Source organism: Canis aureus, chromosome 8 (genome assembly GCF_053574225.1).
Source record: "Canis aureus isolate CA01 chromosome 8, VMU_Caureus_v.1.0, whole genome shotgun sequence".
Taxonomy (NCBI): domain Eukaryota; kingdom Metazoa; phylum Chordata; class Mammalia; order Carnivora; family Canidae; genus Canis; species Canis aureus.
The window spans coordinates 35586914-35609297 of NC_135618.1; the positions used below are offsets into that span (position 1 = coordinate 35586914).

The 22384-nt window shown below is 58.4% G+C and overlaps 1 protein-coding gene across 7 annotated transcripts; it reads left to right on the forward strand.

Annotated features, from left to right (window-relative positions):
- Positions 1-2850: 2850 nt before the first annotated feature.
- On the forward strand, positions 2851-22142 carry CSF1 (colony stimulating factor 1). Of its 7 annotated transcripts, none has more exons than XR_013384713.1 (9): positions 2853-3077; positions 6218-6340; positions 7560-7622; positions 9112-9282; positions 13041-13188; positions 14397-15430; positions 16001-16053; positions 16340-16440; positions 20263-22142. XR_013384713.1 is itself a non-coding variant. In XM_077905794.1 (9 exons), exons 1-8 carry the CDS (start codon positions 3039-3041, stop codon positions 16425-16427), a joined length of 774 nt encoding a protein of 257 aa, XP_077761920.1. In that variant the 5' UTR covers positions 2853-3038; the 3' UTR covers positions 16428-16440; positions 20263-22142. The 7 variants fall into 7 exon arrangements, 6 of the variants coding, with proteins under 6 accessions (XP_077761915.1, XP_077761920.1, XP_077761917.1 ...); XM_077905794.1 differs by having other exon boundaries at positions 15300-15430; positions 16382-16440; XM_077905791.1 differs by lacking the exon at positions 20263-22142 and adding an exon at positions 17477-18142 and having other exon boundaries at positions 2857-3077; positions 16382-16440.
- The last annotated feature ends 242 nt before the right edge of the window (positions 22143-22384 follow it).

The following is a 22384-nucleotide window of genomic DNA, read 5'->3' on the forward strand; positions in this document are numbered from 1 at the left end:
GATCAGGACTGGATCCTAGGACCCCAGGATCACCTGAGCCTAAAGCAGACGTTCAACTACCGAGTCACCCAGGCGCCCCAGTACCTCCCTTTGAAGGTAACACAGACAAGCCGGCCGTGAGTCCCGCTGTGGAGTCCTGTGATCCAGGGCCTGCTCATCCCTCTGCAGCTCCACGTAGACAGAGCTGCCCACCCCACCCCCCCCATACCATAGCCCTCGATTCCAAACTGTTCTTTCATAACCAAGCCCTCGTTCTGTGCTGTCAGCTGCCCTAGAGACCTCCATGTGTCGCCCATTTGACCTCACAACCATTCCTTGGGGAAAGGGCTTGCCATGGTCATTGTACACTTGAGGAAAGAAGGGCTCAGAAGAATTAAGGGCTTTGTCTAAAGTTACACCGCAAAGCAGTGGCAGAGCTGGGACTGAAATCTGGCGCTGGGGCTCCTAGGTCCACAGGCCCTGGCTGTGTCATGGTTTAAGGCTGCCGTGGGGGGACAGACAAAAATGGTAACGAGAGTAACTACAACAGTGGGACTCACTCCCTGCGGGCCTCCTGGGAACACTGACGTGTGCCATCCCTTTCAATCCTCACCACTTTGGTAAGAAAGGCAAATTAATGTCTCAGGGGCAGAGGTCGGGTTCAAACCTGGATCATGCAAATGATTTCAGTTGAGGGAGAAGGAGGACCCAAGCTTCGTGCCCACAGGGAGGACAGCGGCCCTCCAGGGAGCCTGAGGCAGGGTGGAGGTGGTAAAGGACACGGAGCAGGTAAAATTTGACAACCTTTCAACAAGTCAAGAGGTTTCTCTCTTCACATTACTTCCTCTAACTTATCAGTCCTAAGCACTATTGTGTTGTGTAGGGATTTTTTGGTTGTTGGTTTTTTTCTGTTTTGTTTTGTTTTGTTTTGTTTTTTTGTACAGAGACACTTGACAAAACATGCCCGGAGGAAGTAAATCCTTAACCTCCTTCCTCTGGCTGAGCCCTGTCTCTTATCTTCCTTCCGCAAGGCTCTGAGGACCCATCGCTGGCCCACTCCTGAGCTCTGGCTGCCCCCAAGGCCAGGGAAGCCGGGACATGTCCGGGACATGTGGGCATGTCCATCATCATATCCCTGGGGCCAGCACAGCACCTGGCACGCAGTAGCCACATGGTGCGTACTCCCCGAATGGTCTCCTTTGACTCAATCATGGTTAACTGGGTACTTTCTATGTGTTATGCACTGTTGTCCTGAGGTAAGCGAGCAAAGGACCAGCCGGAAGGGAGTCTCAGTGAGAGTGGGGGCCCAGTAAAACTCTCAGTTCCCCTTTAGATACTTCTGAGAATAATGTGGAGAATGAATGAGTAACAACTTTTCAGGACCACCATGAAGGAAAGAGGCGAGTCCGGTGGGAATACAGAAATAGGAACCACTGATCTGCCTGGCGAGTCAAAGAAGGCTTTGCTGGAGGAGGATGTGGTATTATTTCAGGCCTGAAGGATGAAGAGTTTGCCTTAAAGACAAGAGGAAAGAGGAGCATTCCAAGCAGAGGGGCCAGTATGAGCAAGGGCATGAGGATGTAGGATTACTGTTTGGGGTTGGAGCCAGCGACAAAAGATGCCCCTTTGGGACCAGGCCACATATCACGTATTTCCCAGGGGCTGAGGGTGGGTGGCTTCCCAGAGGGATTGGAACATGAATCACAATGAATCGAAGAGAGAGAAAAAGAGCCTGAGGTAGGAGTTATAATTAATAGGCTCATCCTATTAGGCTTCATTTAGATTCGCTCTCCTGTAGAGACAGTGTGATTAAGCATCTCGGTAAATGCATTTCCAAAAGCATCGGTGGAAATCTAGGGCCCAGGTGCCAATCACCCCGGGTTCTGGCGGCCAGGAAGGAGCAGGGGGATCAGCCAGCGTGTGCATCACCCGTAGCGCAGGTCAAGCGCCCGGAGTGTCTCCTGGCACGGAGCAGAGGCTCCCAGCTCAGTGCCACGGCCGCGGGCCCTCCCCTCCCGCCGGGTCTCGCGTCCCGCGTGTGCCCTGCCCGGGAAGGAGCGCGAGCCGAGGCCGGCGGGCGGCCGGAGGAAGGAGCTGCTTCCGACCCCGGCCTCAGGCGCCACCAGGTGCGGCGGCCGCAGCCCGGCTGGGGAGGCTGGGGAGGCCCGGGCTCCAGCCGTCGCCCCTACTCTCAGCCCACCGCCCGCTCAGCTTTGGGAATTTTCAGGCCTGGAGGGAAAGTCCCTCGAGAGGAGTATTAGGGCGAGAGCGAGCGAGCGCCGGATCTGCCTGGAGAGCGAGGAAGGAAGGAAAAGGGGAGCCGCGGCTCCGGGCGGGGGGCGCGGGGGGGGGGGGGAGCGGTATGGGGGAGGGAGGGCGCGAGGGCGGGGGTCGCGCGGGGCGGGGGCCGCGGGGCTGGGGGCGCCGGGGGACGGGGGCGGGGGGGGCGCCGGGGGACGGGGGGGCGCGCGCGGCGGGGGACTAGGGGAAAGGGGGGCTGGGGGCTGGGGGCAGGGGGCAGGGTGGAGGGAGGGGGAGGGAGGGCGCGGGGGCGGGGGGCTGTGGGGAGGGAGGGTGCGGGGCGGGGGGCCGCGGGGCGCGGGGCGCGGGGTGGCGGGGGGCCTCGCCCCTGGCGGAGGCCGGGCGCGGAGCACGGCGGGCAGGCGCGGCGAGGAGCGCGGGGCCGGGCGGCGGGGCGGCGGGGCGGGGCGGGGCGGGGCGGCGGGGCTCCCGAGTGTGTCTGCGTCGGGTGTGCGGCCGTGCGCGCGCGCGTGTGTGTGTGCGCGCGCGCGCGTGTCGGTGTCTGTGTGTCTGTTTGGCGCCTGTCCAAGGTGATTTCCCATAAACCACATGCCCCGCGAGTCCGCTTAAAAGGCTGTGCCGAGGAGCCGGCGGCGGAGCGGGGCCACTGGAAAGTGAAAGTTGCCTGGGCGCCGGGCGCCGCCGCTCCCCGCACCCCCGGACGGCAGCGCGGCCCTCGGCCGGGGCGCGGGCTCCTCGGCGGCAGCGAGCGGACGAGCCGGGGCGGCCGACGCGCCGGCCGGGACCCAGCTGCCCGCATGACCGCGCGGGGCGCCGCCGGGCGCTGCCCCCCCACGGTAAGCGGCGGCCGCGGGGCGGGGGGCGGCGGGGCGGCGGCTGCTCGGGGGCCCTGCCCGCGCGCCGGCCCGCGACGCTCCCCCGCCGGGACCGCGGGCGCCGACGTCCCCCCGGGCTGGCTGCCGGCTGCCGGTCCCGGGCGCGCCCCGGTCGAGGGCCGGGGCTCCCCGCGGCGGCTCCCGGGGCTGCGGGAGCTCCCCGGGAAGCGGAGGCTGCTCGCCCCATTGCACGGAGGCGCACACTGAGCCGCGCGCTGGCAGCAGAGAGGGCTTCGCGCGGCCAGGGCTCTGTCCCAGCCCCGCACGAGCCCCTGCCCCTGTCGCCTCTGTGCGACACCACCAAGAGACGGGCGCCCTGGCTGTGGGCCGAGTGTGGCACCTTCCCGGGGGCACCCTCCCCGTGGGCCACACACACGCTTCGAGGTCTGGCTATCGCTGCTGGGCGGGGGCCGTCCCGGGGTCACCCAGAAGGCCAAGGCCTGTGCCCGGGAACCTGCTGGCAGAAGGACGGAGCCAGGCAAGCCGCTACTTGTTCCAGCACAGGGGCAGGAGCTACCGGGGGACTCGGGTGGCCCGATCAAGTCTATTTTGCAGGGGACTGGACTCCAGGGCTGCCTGGGGCTAATTTTGAATTTTTTTATTGCAAAATCTGGTTCCGTCAGCTGGGGAGGTCCCGGGCTTAGCAGTGCAGAGGAAGGTGGAAGGGGGTTCAATGGTGCAGTCTTAGGTGTGCTAGGGGCTGCTCTGGGCTGCTTGGGTGATGTCTGGACCCAACTGTGAGCACAAGCAGGGTGGCTCCTAGGAAGCAGGGTGGCACTGTTGATGAATAGTCTCGTGCTCTCCCAGTAGGTTTACTTCTGAGGAGCACTAGAGGAGAATGGGAGGAGAAACCTGGCTGGGAGAGAAGCAGACAGATATTTGGAGGGGAATGGGAGGGGGTTGCAGGTGGGGTTGAGAGAAGGGGAAGAGCAAGTCCACAGGGGAGGAAGAGCCCAACTCAGAGAGAGGAGACAGGGATGGGAGAGGAAATTGTGGAAGGGGAACTGATAGGCAACAAGACGAAGATAAAGGCTCCAGGGAGACCAGGAGGAAAGTAAAGATGGGCAGATGGGAGGGGGGGGCAGTGGGGGCTGGTTCTAGACAGGAGCAGCTGGAAATTCTGATCAAGCCCATCAGGCAGAGGTCCCTCCAGAGCCCCCATTGATGAGGACGATGGGACAGGTGAGGCTGGACAGTGGGGCTGAGATGTCTGTGGGCCTACAGAAGAAGGAGCCTTCCTGGCTGTCCCCAAGGCTGAGGCCGGTGGGTGGGAGGAAGAATGGAGGGGAGAAGAGCCAGCCCAGCCACTTGCAAGCTAGAATGTTAACCCTTGGGTGCCCATCCAGCTCCTCCTCAGAGGCAAAACTAGGACCTTAGGGGCAGGCCAGGGGAGGGCCTCTTCAGCCACCTTCAAAGTCAGCTTCCCACGTGGTGGCCGCACTCTCTTCACAGTAATGCCTGACATAGCTCAGAAAGCCAGGCAGCCCTTGAGTTAAGCTGTCCTCAGACATCAATATCTTGAAGTGTCTATGACAAGGCTGTCTTCCTGAGTATCCCCTTTCCCGCGGGTTCTGTCCTCCATACTGTCTAAAACTGGGGGCTCACAGGCTTGTGGCAGCCGGCCGGGAACAGAGACACATCTTCTGCACCATCCGGTTTCCAGCGGGTCCTGCAGTAAAGGTACCGGAGAGCCTGGGCAGTTGTTCCCACCCAGGGCTACCTCTTCTACTGCCCAGCAGGGCCTGAAGTCCCCCCCATGACCATCCTCCCTCTTCTCCACCCTCCCTCCCCTAGATCAGGCCAGGACCCTCACCAGATCCCTGTTACGGAATGGCCTTGGACCATCCCATGCCTCTTCCCTCTCTCTGCCATCAACATCTTATCATTTCCAAGGCCTCAGTGTGGCCTCTCCTCCCTGACCCTCCCTGGTAGCCCGGCCAGGGCCTCTCCCCTCTGGTAGCAGCTAACAAACTTTTGGGGTTTTATGTCAACCAGCATGTTGTGCTGTTTCCTAGCCCTCCTTGTTTTTCCAGTGTACTGATTATCTGTGGCATTTGTGTCATCATCTGATTACTGAGGCAGAGCCCAGGGCACAGGAAGGTACCAGTTCTCACCCCACCTGACAGCGTTTCCCTGAATCTGGGGACATCCAGTTGCCAGGAGGCAACCTTGAGCTGGGGAAGGAAAGCTCTAGAGTCCCTCTGTCCCTGCCCGGAGAAGGGGAGCTCTGAGCCAGGGAGAGGGCTAAGGAGACCCCGGTTGAGGAGGAGGGAGAGATGAAGGAAGGGAATGATGGCAGGGGGTCGTCAGGGGCCAGTCCCAGTGCTCTGAGGGTGGACAGCTCATGGGCCAGGTGGGAGCTGAAGGAGGAGAGATCTCAGGAAACTTCCTGGTCATGATAAGAGCTGGCAGCCTGGAGGCAGAGCCTGATGGGGCTCCGATAGGCAGGATGGCCTCGAGCCGGCACTGCCACCCCTGATTAAGCAGTTGGGCTCCTTTTGACATACACACCCACAGCTCCAAAAGGTCTCCAGCATGGGATAAGTTCCCAGTGAAACTGAGTTTGGGGCCCTGGTTTTTCCAGTAGCAGAGCCAGACCTGTGTGGAACCAGGTGGGAGGAAGGGCTGGGCCCAGGGAAATCGTCTCTGGCTTGAAGTCTGGAAGTGGGTGCATGAACATGAACTTGAGAGGAGTGGACAACCCACAAGATGTCTGGCTCGGTGTTGCATGTCACAGGGACACAACAATGAGCAGATGCAAGTCCTGTGCTCGAGGAGTGTCCTGTGTAATTGAAATTTAGACTGGTAGGAACACCTTCCATATACTCGTGAGAAGTTCAGTGTGGGATCAAGCTTGGCCTGGGTTAATCAGGGAAGGCTTCTTGAAGAAGATGACATGTGGGTTGTCAAGGGAGAGCAAGACAGTGCATGCCAGTGAGGAAATCTTGAGAAAGCTGGATTCAGGGACCACTGCATCCTGGGGTAAAGGGCAGAACCTGGAGCATTGTAGGTATGAGGTCCTTGGTTTTCCCCTCTCCTCAGGGCATGGGGGTTCCTGGGGAGACGGAGAGCTGGGAATAATGATGCACTCTCTATCATAGACATGGCTGATGCCCCTGCTGCTGCTGGTCTCTCTCCTGGTGAGCCGGAGTACTACCGAGGAGGTGTCAGAGCACTGTAGCCACATGATTGGGAACGGGCACCTGCAGTTCCTCCAGCAGCTGGTGAGTGTGGGGCCGTGACTGTCTACCTTCTCCTCACTGGGGAAACTGAGGCAGGAGCCAGGCAGCAGGGTCAAAGGCAAGGGTTGCAGGCAGTGAGGTATGGCTGTGCAGGATGTGGTTTGTGGCTCCCACCTAGCCCCACGGATTCTCTCCTCAGTGACCTTCTCGGGGTCAGGGCCTGTCCAGACCATGGACAGGGTGGGCTTCCAGCCGCTGGCCTGGGTTAATGATCGCCCAGGGTGTCAACCATGGACTTAGAAAAGGCTTGTGAGGCCTGCAGTCCCTCGCTGAGATGCTTCCTCTAGGGAGCCAGCCCAGTGTGTCTGCCTGCTGCATCCAGATGTTGTTTCTAACTCCTGGACTCCCAGATATGCCACCAACCTGGCACCAGGGCCTCAGCCAGATCTGGAGTGGAGGCTCCAGCCTACCTCCCAGCCCTCCGCCCTCACTTTCCTGGCTCTTGCCTGAGCCCCGGGGCTGGGAAGGACTGCTCACCCAGGCCGCCATGGAGGAGCCCGTGCCTTGTTCTAATTGGGCAGGCAGGGATGTCAACAATTCCAAATGTGATTCAGGGAGGCAGAGTCAGGTTACCATGATGGCCACTGTCCTGCTCAGAAGAGAATTTACCGTCCCTCTAGCCGGCCAGGCCGGGTGGGGCAGCACTGGCTAAGGCCAGCTCCTTGGGGCCTGTAGGCTGGGCCTGCTGCCTCTCTTACCGCTATGGTTTTCCTCCTGCACACAGCTGCTACAGCTCTCCCAGGTAGACCAAGAGCCACAGCATTCTCTGAGCCTTAGAATCACAGAACCACTGCTCTGGGGGGGCCAGTGAGGGCTTGATGGACATCTAGCCCCAGCCCCTATATATTCTGAACCCCCAGATCTTGTCTAGTCTATGCTTGAATTCCCACCACGACAGGGAGCTCACTACCTATCATGGAAGGTTATGCCCAATATCCTCTGAGATAGTTCTTCCTTATAACTAACTGGTCTTTGTCAGATTCATGGAGTAGGAGGTGGAAGGAAGAGACTTCTTCTACAGTCCACGCTGGGCATGTGGGAGGCACAAGTCTTTCCCTTGGCTCTGTCTTTCCCAGTGTGGTTGGTGGGAAGGTAGAAGAGGCTCAAAGCCTGATCCAGCCAGGGACTCTAGCCCTCATTCTTAGGTGGGCCCAGTGGAGCTACAGACACCCTGCCACCACTGGCCTGCTCTCTCTTACAGATTGACAGTCAGATGGAGACGTCGTGCCAGATTGCCTTTGAGTTTGTAGACCAGGAGCTATTGGTGAGTTCTGGTTATTTACAAGGCCCGGGTGCCAGCTTTCCGAGGTGGGTATATGTGGGAGCACGGAGGGGGTAGAAATCCTCTACCTGAGCAGGTAGGATTTGAGGGTGGGAGGATTGCCGGTTCTCAGTCCTGGGATGCCAGGGTCTGGGGCTGAGCAAGGTCCAGGCCTCAAGTCCCCTGCTGCTCCCTTCTCCTGCCCTGGCACATATCAAGCTCTTACTATGTGCCAGGCACTTTCTAATTTAATCCTGACGGTACAACTATGTGATCTGCTAATCTTGGTTATTGTCCTCAGGGAGGGTAAGGGAGCACAGCTACTAAGTGGTGGAGGCCTGATTTGAACCCAGGCAGGCTGGCTCTAAGGCCTAAGGCACACCAATAGGCCTTCTGCGTCACATGCTTTGCTTAAGGATGTCATTTCCATCCAACAGACAGCACAGCAGCCAGGGAGTCGGTCCAGCCCTTTCCCTCCTCCTCCTACCCCACACCCAGCCAGCCCCCGTGAGCTGCTGTTCTGTCTCCCAGCAGCTCTGGGTTCTGCCCCAGCCTTGCCCAACCAGTTGCCTGGACAGTGCCAAGCGCCTCCTAAGAGGCCTCTCCCCTTCCAGTTGCACCCATCATCCAGCCCGTAGGGGGAGCTCTCGGAACTCCAGCCTATTGCCTTCACTTCCTCTCCCGAACCTGTTCTGGCCCCCCTCGCTGGGTGAGAAAGCCCAGCTGGGTCAGCTTCAGCTTCGGGGGCACATCACCTGGCCCGCCCCCGCCATTGCCTTCCCCTCCCTGCCTCCCAGCCTGTGCACACGCTCCTCCCGTGCCTGTGACGCCTTTCCAACTGCCTGGACCCTGTCCCTTACTGCACATGGGCTCATCCTTGTGCCATATACAAAATCACCGCGGTGCACCCAGAAGGGGCTCCCATCTCTGAGCTTCTGACCCCCTGACCACCTCACGGCCCAAAGACTAACCTCAGTATTTCACTCAATCACTCACGCAGAAATGATGGGGCCAGGTACTAGGATAGAGAGCTGAAGCAGGCTGTCTGTTGAGGCAACCACCATCCCTCGGGAAGACAAAACACTGAGGTTATTCTTTGTCCCCTCTGGTGTCCTCTAGTTCCCCTGCAGCCTGGAGGTTTAGAAGGACTTTTGTGAGAGCAAGCAAAAAGACAGCAGTTCCCCAGAGCCCACCCTACCCATGCACCCCCATTCTGATTAAAGCCGCATCTTCCAGAAATCTGAGGAGGTCTCTAATCAGAGCCGCCACTTCCTTCCCTCTACCCCAATTCCAGATCCCAAAGAGACAGAGTGAAAGAGCAGCCAAGGTCAGCACCTCCCTTCTTATACTAGAGTGGCTTGGCCCTCACCTCAGGGGCAGGTGTAAGGCAGGCTGCAGCCCTCCATCTGCCAGGATTGGGGACATCTGTCACAGAGCCTGGGTTCTCAGACCACATCAGGAGTACCATCAACTCCCGTTTCTGGTTTTCCAGAAAGATCCCGTGTGCTACCTTAAGAAGGCGTTTGTCCTGATGCAAGACATAATGGAGGACACCATGCGCTTCAAAGACAATACTCCCAACGCCAATGTCATCGTTAAGCTCCAGGAACTCTCTCTGAGGCTAAAGAGCTGCTTCACGAAGGACTACGAAGAGCAGGACAAGGTAGGAGTGTCCTGGGGAGCACTGAGTTCTAAGAGCCCCGGGTGGCTTTGGGGGTACCATCCCTGCCCATACACGCAGAGTGTGTTTGCTTGCCTCTCACCCCGTGTCATTGTTCACTCACTCTCCCATTCATTTATTCACCCTACACACCTCTGCTAAAGACATACCATGCGGGAGACACAGTACTGGGCCTTGACGATGTCTTCGTGAGCAAAAACTACATGGTTCCCGCCCTCGTGGAGCTTAGGGTTAGGGGAGGCTGGTAACAATTAAACAAACAATGACACAACTATATAGAATTCCAGAGCGTGAGGACTATTCATTCATTCAACAGATAGTTACTGAGTGCCTGTTGTGTGCCAGGTACTGTTCTGGACACTAGGAAGCAGCTGGGATCAAACCAGACAAAACCCCTCGCATTCATGGAGCTTACTTTGGGAGAGGGCGTGAGACAGTTAACAGAATATATGAGTAAAACAGGGAGGATTTAGGATGGCAATAAGTGCATCCCTGGAAGGGAACACCAGGCAAGAGAAGACCTGAAAGGGGTGAGGGAGGGAGCCATGAAGGAGGCCTCCTGGTGCTCTGAGAGATAAATGGCACTCTCATTTAAAAAGGGAAGGTGGGGGGCACCCTGGTGGCTCAGTGGTTGAGGGTGCGCCTTGGGCTCAGGTCGTGATCTGGGGTCCTGGGATCAAGTCCTGCATTGAGTTCCCTGCATGGGGCCGGCTTCTCCCTCTGCCTGTCTCTGCCTCTCTCTGTGTGTGTCTCTCAGGAATAAGTAAATAAATAAAATCTTTAAAAATGAATAAATAAAAAGGAGAGGTAAGAGGGAGTGCTGGGTGGCTCAGTAGGTTAAGTGGCTGCCTTCACTCAAGTCATGACCCCAGCATCCTGGGATCCAGCCCAGGCCTATGTTGGGCTCCCTGCTGAGGGAGCTGGGCTCTTCCCTCTCCTCCCCGCTCTTGCCCTCTCGCTATTTCTGTCTCTGTCTCTCAAATAAATAAAATCTTAAAAAGATAAAAAAGGGGAGGTAGGGAAGAAGGGAAGGAGAGAAGGCTTCTGGGTAAGAGAACATTTATTTGAGGTCCAAAGAGGAGTAAGAGGAAGCAGCGAGGCTGGTCAGAGCATTCCAGCCCAGCGGAGCCTGCACACCAAGCCCTGAGGTGAGCAGCAGCTGTGCACACTCAGAAGCTCAAAAGGCGGGCACCCGATCTCGGCTGGAGGCATGGGAGAGCCTGGGAGAGAGGGGAGGCGGCGGGAGCCTGGAGGGATGCACAATGTTGTCTGAGGTGTGTGGTAGCCCTGCAGGGCACAGGAATGGGGGCTGGGAGGCCGGCAGGGGTGCAGGTCTAGGGGGTGCATGGGGAGCCCCAGGAGACAGGCCCCACAGGACTCGGTGGCAGGTGGCGGTGAGCAGCGGAGGGAAGGGGCGGCCCCAGGACCCCTCTGTCCTGAGCCCTGCTTGAGGGCCGAATGGGGAGCGGGGAGCAGCAGCTAAGTTTGGGGTACAGGAATCCCGAGATGCTAGAGAGGCAGCCAAGCGGAAATGCGGAGCCGGCAGCTGGGCGCACACGGAGGAGGGGCCCCGAAGTCACTGCAAAGCCAGGAGGTGTAGGACGTGGCCGCCTGTGCGGGGCAGCCCAGAGCCCCGGCCTCAGCAGCCGGGCACAGGGGGGCACCCGGCAAGGGGACCCGGAGGGAACCGCCTGGGGGAGGGAGGGAAACCCGGCGAGGGTGTCAGGATGGAAGAGCAGTCCCTCTCCCGGGAAGTCAGCGTTGCGGATCCAGTAGTGTGCGGTCGCCGCCAGGGGCAGGTGGCAGCTGGGGTAGGTGGCAGCTGGGGGGGGGGGGGGGGGGGGGGGGGTGGGGGGGTGGGGGGGGTGGGGGGGTGGGGGGGGCGAGTGCACCTGCGGAGGAGGGAGAGGTCCCCAGAGCAGGTGTGGGATCACGGGAGACAACATTTTCACTGAGAGGTGTTAAGGTTCGGACATATCACTTGGGGGGCTTGTTTAAATTCCAGATTCCCAGTCTACACCCCTAAAGGTCGGATTCACTGGGTCTGTGGGTGGGCCTGGGAAGCTGCATTTTCACCAGCCGCCCATGGTGTGAGAGCAGTGAGGTGCACTTGAGAAGGGAGGGAGCCCCAGAGGCGAGAGGAGCCAGCCCCCCGAGAGGAGAAGGCTGGAGAAGGCTGGGCCGGGGTTCAGAGCCACTGAGGAGAGAAGGCGCCGCCTCCGTGTCATAGGTGGGCACCTGGCAGGTGCGTCTATCTGATGGTTGCCGCTTTCTCATGGTCTGCTTGGCCAGTGCCACCTAGCTGGTGGTGGTGCTGAGCCCAGTCTTCTCACGCCTGTGTCCATTCATTCATTTGGGGGGTCACCATCGATCAGGGGCCTGCTGTGCACAGGCCGTGAGCATTCAGAGATGGCTTGGGACTCCATGGCCGGTGACGCTTGGGGTCCTTCCCTGTGCAGCTCGGTGTAAGGGAAACTTGGTACTTGGAAGTCATTGGCAAGGAGGCCGCAGATGAAGCGGTGGGCATGTGTGGCACCTTCTAGTGTGAAAGGAGAGATGGTTCCAGGACGGTTCGGAGGAATGCCAGAATTTATAAATCAGGTGGAGGAGGGGAGCCTGGGAAGGAGACAGAGGAGCAGCTCAGGAGGTGGGAGGGAAACCAGGAGCATGCGAAGCTTCTCAGAGTTCCAGTGGGTGTAGGGAGCCTGGGTCCTACGCGCGGAAGAGAACAGAACAGCTCAACAGGCAGGACTGGGACAGCTTCAGAGGCCAGAGAAGGACCCACAGCCCCCTGGCCTGCTCCACAGCACAGCGGGATGAGTCTTCTAAAACTTAAGTCTTACCGTACCACCTCCCCCAAAAGCCCCTCAGATGTTTTATATTTGCTTTGTGGATCAAGTTAACAGGTTTTGACACCTGCAGAACCTGGTCCTTGCTGACCTCTCTCAGGATCTCTTGCCACTTTCTTCCTCGATGGCACTACTGTAGCCCCCCTAGCCGGCCTTTAGTCTTTTGACATTATAGGCTCTTTCCTGCCTCAGGACCTTTGCACAGTCTGTTTCCTCTCCAGTGGGACAGCTCTCTCCAACTCCATGTCCTTTCCGGTTGACTCCTGCTCATTTTTCAGCTGGTTCCATGAGGAAACTCCCCTTGAGCCCTATGTTCCCCTTGTTATTGTTTTTTAAAGATTTTATTTATTTATTCATGAGAGACACAGAGAGAAAGAGAGAGAGGCAGAGACACAGGCAGAGGGAGAGGCAGGCTCCATGCAGGGAGCCTGATGCAGGACTCGATCCCGGGTCTCCAGGATCACGCCCTGGGCCGAAGGCAGACGCTCAACCACTGAGCCACCCAGGCGTCCCCTGTTCCCCTTGCTGTACATTCTCAGATCATTCCACACTTTTCCATGTGACTCACTGCACTTGTAACAGTGTGTTTAATGCCAGTGCCTTGCTGGACTCAGTGTCCAGCTCAGCCAGTGACCACGTCCCTGGTGTTCGTTGCATGATTCCCAAATAATTGCCATATGCCTGGCACACAGATATGTGTTAAATGGATCTGCGAATAAATAACAAATCTCCAGATCTCAGGACTGATTCCACCACATACCAAGGGTGAGGGGAGGGAAAAATGAAAAAGAAGACAGATGTGAGAAAGGCCAAGGGAGTTTGGCAAATATGCTAGAGACATGGGCCACGGCCCATCCTCACTGAAGGGGTGGGGTGCTTCTCTCTTTCCAGGCCTGTGTCCGGACTTTCTATGAGACACCCCTGCAGTTGCTAGAAAAGATCAAGAATGTCTTTAATGAAACAAAGAATCTCCTTAAAAAGGACTGGAACATTTTCAGCAAGAACTGCAACAACAGCTTTGCTAAGTGCTCCAGCCAAGGTAAGCACCAGAGGGCCCAGTGAGTGCAGGACAAGGGGAGGGTGTAGGGAGCCGAGCCGGGATGAGGAGGTGAGATGTGGGGGCCGGAGGGACCCTGGGGAGGCAGCCTGGCTGCTACTTGTGCTCCTGTGTGTGTAGATGTGCTTTTCTTGTGTACACGTGTGGCTTCATGTACCTGTGGGCAGTCCTGAGCACATGTCTTTTCTGACATGTGTGTGCATGCACACCGAATATGTCTGCATGTGGAGGCATCAAGAAGGATCTTGCTGGTGGCTGTGAGATGAGGGATGGGGAATGGGGCCCCTCTCGGAGAGCCCTGTAGGCACAGAGGCTTTCCCCACGGGCACTGCAGGCTGGCTGAACGTACAGGGGCTTCCGTGGAGAGAGCCGGGCTCGATCTGGGAGCCAGGGCCCTTGCACCAGGAGCCCTGCTGCGAAGCACCAGGAGACCCTGGCTTCAGACGTCCCCAGGATGCCTTGAGTGTCCCCTCAAGGGAAAAGGCTGGATTTGAAGTCTGAGCATCGTTCAAAGTCTCCCAGTGCAGGCTCAGCCGCACACATGGGTACCCTGCGTGTCCTCGTCTCTGCGTCCTGTGCCACGTTACCCTCCTACATTCAACCTTGCTCCCTGAGGCAGGGGCTGAGGCCCTGCGACCTGCCAGTGGCCGAGTCCAGTCTCGTGGCTTCAATCCCAAGGCCTCAAGTCTTGGGCACGTTCCAGCCCCAGCTTGATCTCGCCCGTGGCTGTGGCTGTGTGGCCCCTGGCTGTGCATGAAACCACCTTGCTGCTTTCCAACCAACACTGTCTGTGCGACTTGAGGGTGACTTGTGGTGGTCCCGGAGGCCACTGCTCAACCTCCTGGCTAGCTGCTGCTCGATCCTGGCATGGCGCCTAGCCAGCTGGAACTCCAGGAAAGGCCGTTCCCTGGTCTTCACTCACCCTGGCCCCCAGACTGTGCCTCTCAACCCCACTCTTTGCTCTCTGCCTGTGACCCTACAGTGTCTGTCCCTTCACTGCCTGAGGCCTGTGTCGTGAGCACTGGCTCCAGTCCTGTCCTCTCCTGAGCCCCAGGGCTGAACTGGGGCATGAGGGACCCCCAGACCCACATCCCCCTGGCACCCCCCTTCCCCCGGGAAAGCTGTGCTGAAGGCTGGTGACTCTATCTCCTCCCTGTCTTTCTCTCTCCCTCTCTCTGTGGTTCTTTCAGATGTGGTGACCAAGCCTGATTGCAACTGCCTGTACCCCACAGCCACCCCTAGCAGTGACCTGGCCTCTGTCTCCCCTCAGCAGCCCCTTGCCCCCTCCATGGCCCCTATGGCTGGCTTGACCTGGGCCGACTCTGAGGGGACAGAGGGCAGCTCCCTCTTGCCCAGTGAGCAGCCCCTCCGCACAGTGGACCTGGACCCGGGCAATGCCAAGCAGCGACCACCCAGAAGCACCTGCCAGAGCTTTGACTCTCCGGAGCCCCCAGGTGTGGAGGCCAGCCCCGCCGGAGATTCACTTCAGGCTCTGCCCTCTGTCAGGGCCCCCGTCCCTGGGATGGAAGACGTTCTGGACTCTGCGTTGGGCACTAACTGGACCCTAGAAGAGGCCTCCGGAGAGGCTAGTGAGGGTCCCGCGCCGCAAGGGGCAGAGCTTTCTCCCTCCAGGCTGGGAGGAGGCAGAGGCCAAGCCCAGACGACCGCCAGGCCCGGGGACCTCTCGTCAGCATCTTTTCTGCTGTCCTACTCAGCCGGGGGCCGGCAGCCAGGGGACGTGCCCGGCCTACCCCCGCCCACGGCGGGCCCCACGAGACCCGCTGGCCCGGCCCAGAGTCGCACGCCTGAGAGGACCGAGCGACCGTCTGCCGCGCCCGGAGACCATCAGAAGCCAGGCCCTGCCAGGACCCCGCCGCGGCCCCCGAGAGGCCTCAGCAGCCCCGCAGCCCGCTCCGAGCAGCCAGGGCTCCCCAGAAGGCTCTCCTGGGGCCGTGCGCTGCCCCTCGGGGACGTGGAGGGCAGAAGGAGCACCCGGGGCCGCAGGAGCCCCGCGCAGCCGGAAGGAGGACAAGCGAGCGAGGGGGCGGCCGGGGCCCTGGCCCACTCTAACGCCATTCCTTTGACTGACGCAGGCCACGAGAAGCAGCAGGAGGGACCTTCTGGCCCTCAGCTCCCCAGGTTTGCCTTCCGCCTCCTGGTGCCCAGCGTCATCCTGGTCCTGCTGGCCGTCGGCGGCCTCCTGCTGTACAGGCGGAGACGGCGGGTAAGGGGAGCCCCCGAGAGAGGAGGGCGGAAGGGGGGCACAGCCCAGGCGGAGGAGCGGGGCAAGCGCATCAGGGGATTCCTTGGGCTCTGCCCGGATTCTTCAGGTGCCAAGACAGGAGGCCACCTGAACACAGGACAGAGGAGGTTGAAATGGAGGGTTTCTTCAAAACTGGGGGAGACCCAGGCTATAAGGCCAACGGGAAGGGACCAGGAGAGAATATTCTCGGGCTGAGAGTGGAAGAGAACCCACCGGTGAGGGAGCCAGCAGAGGAGGGTGATGCTGTGCCAGCCTCAGGGCGGGGCGCTCGCTGGGAGCTCCGCAGAGCCTGGGCCCAGCCACCCCTGGGGTAGGAAGCAGCCTGCGTGGGGAGCGGAGTGGGGGCACCACCAGCAGGGAGGCCTTACGAAGCTCTCCTGGCCCTGCGGCTCATCTCCACGTCTGGGTAGCTGGGGGAGACTTCGATAACTGTCATCTACTCCCCTGGGCAACCCTGCCTGGGGGTGAGGCCACAGTCCCCACATGATCCCTGGCTCCTCCACGAGCCTGCTCTTTGCGGTCTGTTCCCAGAGTCATCGAGAGCCTCAGGCAGCGGATTCTCCCGTGGAGCAACCAGAGGGCAGGTGAGAGTTCGCAGGGGGTGGGGATGCTCAGGAAGGCATGGGGGTGTGGGGGGCTGGGGGGGCTGGCTTGGCATCTGTTTCCCTTCTAGATCTGAGGGAGACTTTCTTTCACTTGCTCTGAGGAAGTGGAGCTCAGAACAGGATAGGAGGCAGGGAGGAGGAAGGGCGTTTCTTCTTTCCTAGCTATCTGGGATTTTTGCTGATTTCTCCTTAGGGTTAGGCAGTTCTGGCTGGAGCACATGCCACCCTCTGAGGGACAAACTTAAGGGGTTTCCTCACTCCTCAGCCTCTGCTGAAGCCTTATGCCAGTCCTATGCTCTACCCGCAGCCCCCTGACCCAGGATGAGGAGAGACAGGTGGAACTGCCGGTGTAGGGGCATTTCTAAGGTAAGACTCTGATTTGGATCTCTCTCCACCCCTTAAAATTAGCTACCCCCTTTCCAATTACTCAGGCTGGCTGATGCTACCAACTTCCCTGAGGCCCACACTTGACTCCCTCCCCTCCTACTCCCTTTTCTATCCATCACTGATCCCGCCAACTGTCTCCTTTTGGAGTCCTCAGGTCTCCACACCACCACCGCCCCCAACCCCCTGCCAGTCTGAGGCCAGGCACTATCACCTGTGCATCCGGTTATTATTTCTGTATTCAGCTTCTAGTCTTGCTGCCTCCTTCCATTCCAGAGAAACCAAAAGCTTGCCTAGAGTCTTTACCCTCCTAGGGAATTTGCATACCCATTCACTTCAAACCCGACATTCTCAGCTTGGCTCCCAGGCTCCTCCAGCAGCCGCCCCTAACACCCACCTCTTGCCAGCTTTCTATTGCTCTGCACCCTATCTGAGCCTTCTCCCCAGCCAGGATCATTTCTATGTCCCTGCTTTTATTTTATTTTATTTTTTAAGCTTTTATTTATTTATTCATGAGAGACACAGAGAGAGAGGATGAGGCAGAGGGAGAAGCAGGCTCCATGCAGGGAGCCCGATGTGGGACTCAATCCCCGGACCCAGGATCACGCCCTGAGCCGAAGGCAGGTGCTCAACTGCTGAGCCACCCAGGTGTCCCACCATGTCCCTGCTTTTAGATTCATGGATCCATAGAGCCTTAGTCTTGGAAAGGCTCTTAGAGGTCATTTGGCCAGCATCCTACCCTATAGGGGTCTCCTTTCTCTGCGCCCCTGACATGGGGTCAGCCAGCTGCTGGGCCCTGGGCCCTCAGTCCCAGGCAAGCTCCCTGCCGTCTCCCAGGAGTGCTGTGAGGACATCTTTCCATGAGTGAGCTTCCCTGCCCCCTCCATGATGGTCCTCCCTTCTATTCTCATGAGAGCCCTCTAGTGTCTCAGGTCAGTTATCCATATCCCTGTTAAGAATTCTCTAAGCTAAGTGTGGCCAAGTCCCTCAAACATTCCTTATATGATATGGTTTTCAGACCCCTCACCATCCTGGTCGCCCTCTGGATACACTCGTTTGTCAATGTCCCTCTGAAAATGTGGCACCCAGCCCTGGACACAGTGCTCCAGATGTTGTCCGACCAGCTCAAAGTACAGTTGGACTGTTACCTTCCTTGATCTGGACAATATTCTTCTATTAATGCAGATTCAGATTGCATTAGTGTTGTGTTTTGTTTCCTTAACAGATGCATCATACTGTTGTCATATGTTGAGCTTGTGGTCTATTAAAACCCCTAGTTCCATTTCCCATAAACCTCTGGCAAGCCAGGCTTTCTGTCCCGTACTTGGACAACTTAGTTTTTTAACCAGGGTGCAGGAGTTTATGTCTGTTCTTGTTAAAACCACGTTTTTGGTTTCTGCCCATCACTTGAGCAAGTGGAAATTGTTTTAAATCCCAAGTCTGGCTTCATAGCCCTCCCAGGTGTGTCCCCTGCACATTGGTCAGTGCCTTCTATGAGCCTCACCCATGTTGTTGGTAAGGATGTACCCTTTATCATTCCTCATCCGCAGCTCCCTGATTCTAGACAGCTCCCACCACCACCACCTCCTGTTCTTCCAGATTGCTTCCAACACCGGCTGGTAGCTTATCAGTTCCTACCCCTCAGTTCTTTTGTATTTGGTTAATATATATCAATTTGCACTCATTTGGATGTCGTTTTTATACATTTTAAAACCTTCTTTTATGTGTATATGTACATTCTGCATCCCTAAGAAGGCTGTAAGCCCCTTGAGGGCAGGGACTGTGTCTTCCCCCTTTTTTTTATTTTGCATTTTTTTCTATCCCATGTTCTAATACAGAGAGGGCTTCTCCATACTTGCCAAAAACTCAATAAATGTTGACTAGATTGGCTTAAGGGTTGACTGACCACCTGACCCTGGCCAGCTGTCTCTAACTGACCAGCCTTCTGGGTCATCCATTAACCAGCTAACTAATCGATTCTGTCTGACTGGCCGATCAGCTGGCTAGATGACTTTAGCTGAGTAACCAACTAGCTGGTAACTGCTTTTAATAGGCTGGTTATTGATTGGTGAGTTGACTGGCTAACTGATTAGCTGGCTAATGGCTTGGTTTGCTGATTGGCTGGCTGGCCAACTAGCTGGGGTAACCCATTTGAGTTTCCAGTCACACCCTATGCCAAAAGCAAGTGAGTGTCTTAAGGTCTTTCCATGTGTGCAGTGACAAGTCTGGGCCACTTCTAGACAGAAGAGGGATATAACGAACGCTCAAAAAACCAGGGGAGCCTATTTAGAAAAGAACACAAAGCAACACAGGGTGGGCTAAGGTGGATGAGTGGGTCAGATGGGACACTGGCAGGGCTGTAAGGATGATCCAGACCTCCTCAGGACTGGTAAAGCAGAGGAGGCACCAAGGTCCACAGGGACTCCGTGTAGCTCAGAGCTGTGCCCACCTCTGGCTGGTTGCCAGCCTCGCCCCTTGGTCTGGGCCCTCTGCCCCATCTCCTCCACACTCCTACTCTGCTTTCCCTGCCTGTCTCTTCTCAAGCCCTGACAAGCTTTTCTCTTCCTCCCCTCAAGATTTCACTTAGAAAGAGAACCCAGGGCAGGGGCCACATCCAGACCCCGCTTGGATCAGTAGGTCCAGCCCAGGCCCCAGGAGCTTCAGGAGATTCAGGGCCAGCCCTTAGACTACCTACTGCTCTGATAAGAGAAAGGAAAACACAGAGGCAGAGAGCCTGCTAGAGGGACAGTCAGAAAGAAGACGGACACGAGCCCCCTACTCCCAGGAGTTGGGACATAGGGGCAGTGAAGCTCACCTATTTGGCCCTTCACTCCACCTAATCCCAGCAGGTCCTAGGGCCCAGTCCTAGGGCCCAGCTATACCCAGCATGGCTCGTGTCCAGTTTATGGTTCTCCCTTCTTCCCCCTCCAGAGCATGGGAATGGGCTGGGAGCCAGAAGCTGTGGTCCCATCTGCCCTTCTCGTCCATTATGGACTTTGCCATTAGGGCCTATGGATGGTTAGGGAGGGAAGCTCCACACAGGATCCAAAGTCGCACTGTTGGATGGAGTCCAGGGGATTTCTGTTCTGGGAACAAAGCCTTCTGAGGATGCTGGGCAAAGGACAAGGATGGGGGTGGGGTTGGAAAGAGCAGGGCCCTGATTCCCATGGATGATGCAGGGAGGCAAGTCCTTTGGTCCATCAGGAAGGAGGTTGAGTTGCTTCAGGGTTAACATACCACATGGCAGGATGGGAGTTTCCTTGTTCCAGAACTGCCTCTAATTCTTCCTCTTAGTTACCTATGACCTGCTATCCCGAGTGTCATGTGTGATGACCCCTCATGATGAATGGTGTAGAGGGGGGAATGAGAAAGTCTTCTTTGCTGGAGTTAGCAGGAGTCACCCTGGGTTCATTGGCCCAAGGCCAGTGAGATGGTCTAAGGACTCTTCAGGTGCACCTTCCCTCCCTGTCAGATTCCTCCACTTGAACGGTGGCCAGTCCCCTCTCCCAGCCCTGCTTAGGCCACTACCAGGTCCCATTACCTCCCCTTGTGGTCCCTTGCTCCCCAGGAGGAGGTAGGAGGTGAGGCCAGTCTGGCCAGAGGTCTGGGCTGCTGCCAGGAAAAGCCGCCTGGTCCCTTGTGGTGTCTGGGGTGGCTGGGAAGGCGAGGGAGAGGATGGGAGGAAGTCCTGCCTGCAGCACCACCAACAGCCCACAGGAACGCTGTGCCTCCCCCACTCATGTCCTCAGTGACCCCTCCCTCCACTCCCACTCGCTGACTGGCCTTTCTTTCTCTCCCGTACAGCTGGGCGCACAGGACAGTCTCTCCATGGGAGGAGACCTTATGGGGGTGTCCACCACCACCCATCCCCAGCCATTCTCCTGGGAGTGTGGCCTGCCCACCACAAGAGCTCCTGCCTGCCAGGACTAGACCAGAGCAGCGAGGCTGGGGTCCCTCTGCCCTCGCCCCCTCAGACTGGACTGACTAGGAGAGGGCTGGAGATGCTCCCCACGCTGCTGATATTTATCGTGGGCCCTGGAGGCGCCCACCCACTGGAGGAAGGCGAGGAAGCTCGGCCGAGGACCCTCTGCACCTCGGGGGCTGTGTCCTGCTGCGTCTCCCCTCCAAGCCTCACCCGGGCCAGGGACCCAGAGGCCCTAGGCTGTGGGAGCGCAGGGTGGGCACCGAGGCTCGGAGGACCGCCTGGTGCCAAGGGGTCCCAATGCCAACAAGCAGGGACTTGTCTCCAGAGAGAAGCCGGAGGTGGGCAGGGCAGCTGGCGGCCGGGTTTCCCTGAGGCGTGCAGCCCAAAGCCGGAAGGGAAGGCCTGCGCCACTGGGCTCACCCACCCGCTTGCCTGGTGCCCCTGCCGGCCGCGCAGCTCTGCCCCGGACCGTGCGGCTTGGCTCCACTGCCAAGGGCAGGCCAGCTCTGGCATCTGCGCCGCCGCCCCAGCCCTGCCAGGGCCCCGGGGGCGCCGAGGCCCGCTAAGAGGCCATTGCACTGTGAACCCCGAACCTGCCTGCTGAACAGCCGCCCAGCCCTGCGAGCGCCACTGTCCGGCTCCCCGCCTGGGCCAGGGGCGCCCTGGCCGGAGCTGGTCTTCAGGCTATGTCGCTCGCAGGTTTCTGCATCTTGCACTTTGACGTCCCTAGGGGGAGGTGACAAGCGGGAGGGAGGAGGCGGGAGCGCATAGGCCCACAGGGGCTCTGCTGCCCACCGACTGCCCAAGGGTCTCTGCAGGCCTGGGCATCCTCCGAGCTGGGGGAGGCGTCCGCGCCCCGGGCCGCAGCCTGGCCCCCTTCCCCATGCGGCCCGGCCCCATCCCAGCAGCAGGCCTCACTCCAGCCTCCCAGCACAGCGCCGCTCCGGTCCCCTTCCCGCCCTCTCTTCCCCACCCTCCCCGGGGAGGCAGGGATCCCCCCAGCCCGGCCCCTACACTGTGTCTCCCACCGGGCCACAGGCCAGCCATGACGGAGAGGGACCAGGCAGCTGGAGTCCGTGTGAAGCCTCAGCTTCCTGGGCCGGCCCGCGGCCACCGCTCTGAGAGCTGGCGGTCTGCGATGGGGCCGATTGCCCGTGGTCCTTTTGTGCTGCTGTGTCTCTCCTCTCCTGCTGCCCTGGGCCCTCCACCGAGAGATGCCACCCTTCCTGGCCGCTGAGCCGGGGCCCATGAACTTTCCTTCCTGCCCTCAAAAGCGGGGGTCTCGTGGCTCCTGCCACCCCGGCCCTGCTGCTCTCAGCTGAAGGGGAGGCAGCCGGGAACTTGCCCTGTGGGGCTCCTTCTAGTCTCAGACTCTATATTTGATGCTAGAAAATATGTATTTAAAAGGGAAAGGGAAAAAAAAAAAAAAAACACAGAAAAAAGGCATTCCTTCCCCACCCCAAACATATAGTATTTTAAAAGTCAAGAAAGCAAGTCCAACCCACTGCAGAAGTTCTTTGTGGGCACTTGGTGACACAGGCATAGGAGGGGCCCCAGCCCTCTGGGTGGCTCCCCTGGCTACCTGCACAGGAATCCCTTCGTTGAGAAAGCTGAGAGGGAACATTGGCTCACACACTGTGAGATTTTGTTTTTATACTTGGAAGTGATGAATTATTTTATATAAAGTCATTGAAATATCTATTTAAAAAATAGGAAGCTGCTTTTATATTTAATAATAAAAGAAGTGCACAAGCTGCCACGTGTGAGTCATGGCAAAAGTGCTTTTGGGGTGTGGGTGGCAAAAGTGGGGGTGGGCGGGCAGCAGCTGCTGGGCGAGCCCCAGCTCAGGAAGCTTTTTCCGGGATACATGGGGAAGGAGGGTTCTCTCCAAGTGTCAGTCTCGTTACCAAAACCCGCATCATTGCTGTCCCAAACACATTCAACAGCAGATCTGTTTCAGGGGAAAGTAGACAGGAACCAGCCAAACCTCAGGCCTGGCCA

Excerpts from the sequence above, each read along its gene's own strand:
- CSF1 (XM_077905789.1), top strand. The coding sequence starts at position 3,039 with ATGACCGCGCGGGGCGCCGCCGGGCGCTGCCCCCCCACG. Across the intron at positions 6,341-7,559 it reads TGCAGTTCCTCCAGCAGCTG|ATTGACAGTCAGATGGAGAC; the intron begins GTGAGTGTGGGG and ends TCTCTCTTACAG. Across the intron at positions 16,054-16,267 it reads GTGGAGCAACCAGAGGGCAG|GGTTAGGCAGTTCTGGCTGG; the intron begins GTGAGAGTTCGC and ends ATTTCTCCTTAG.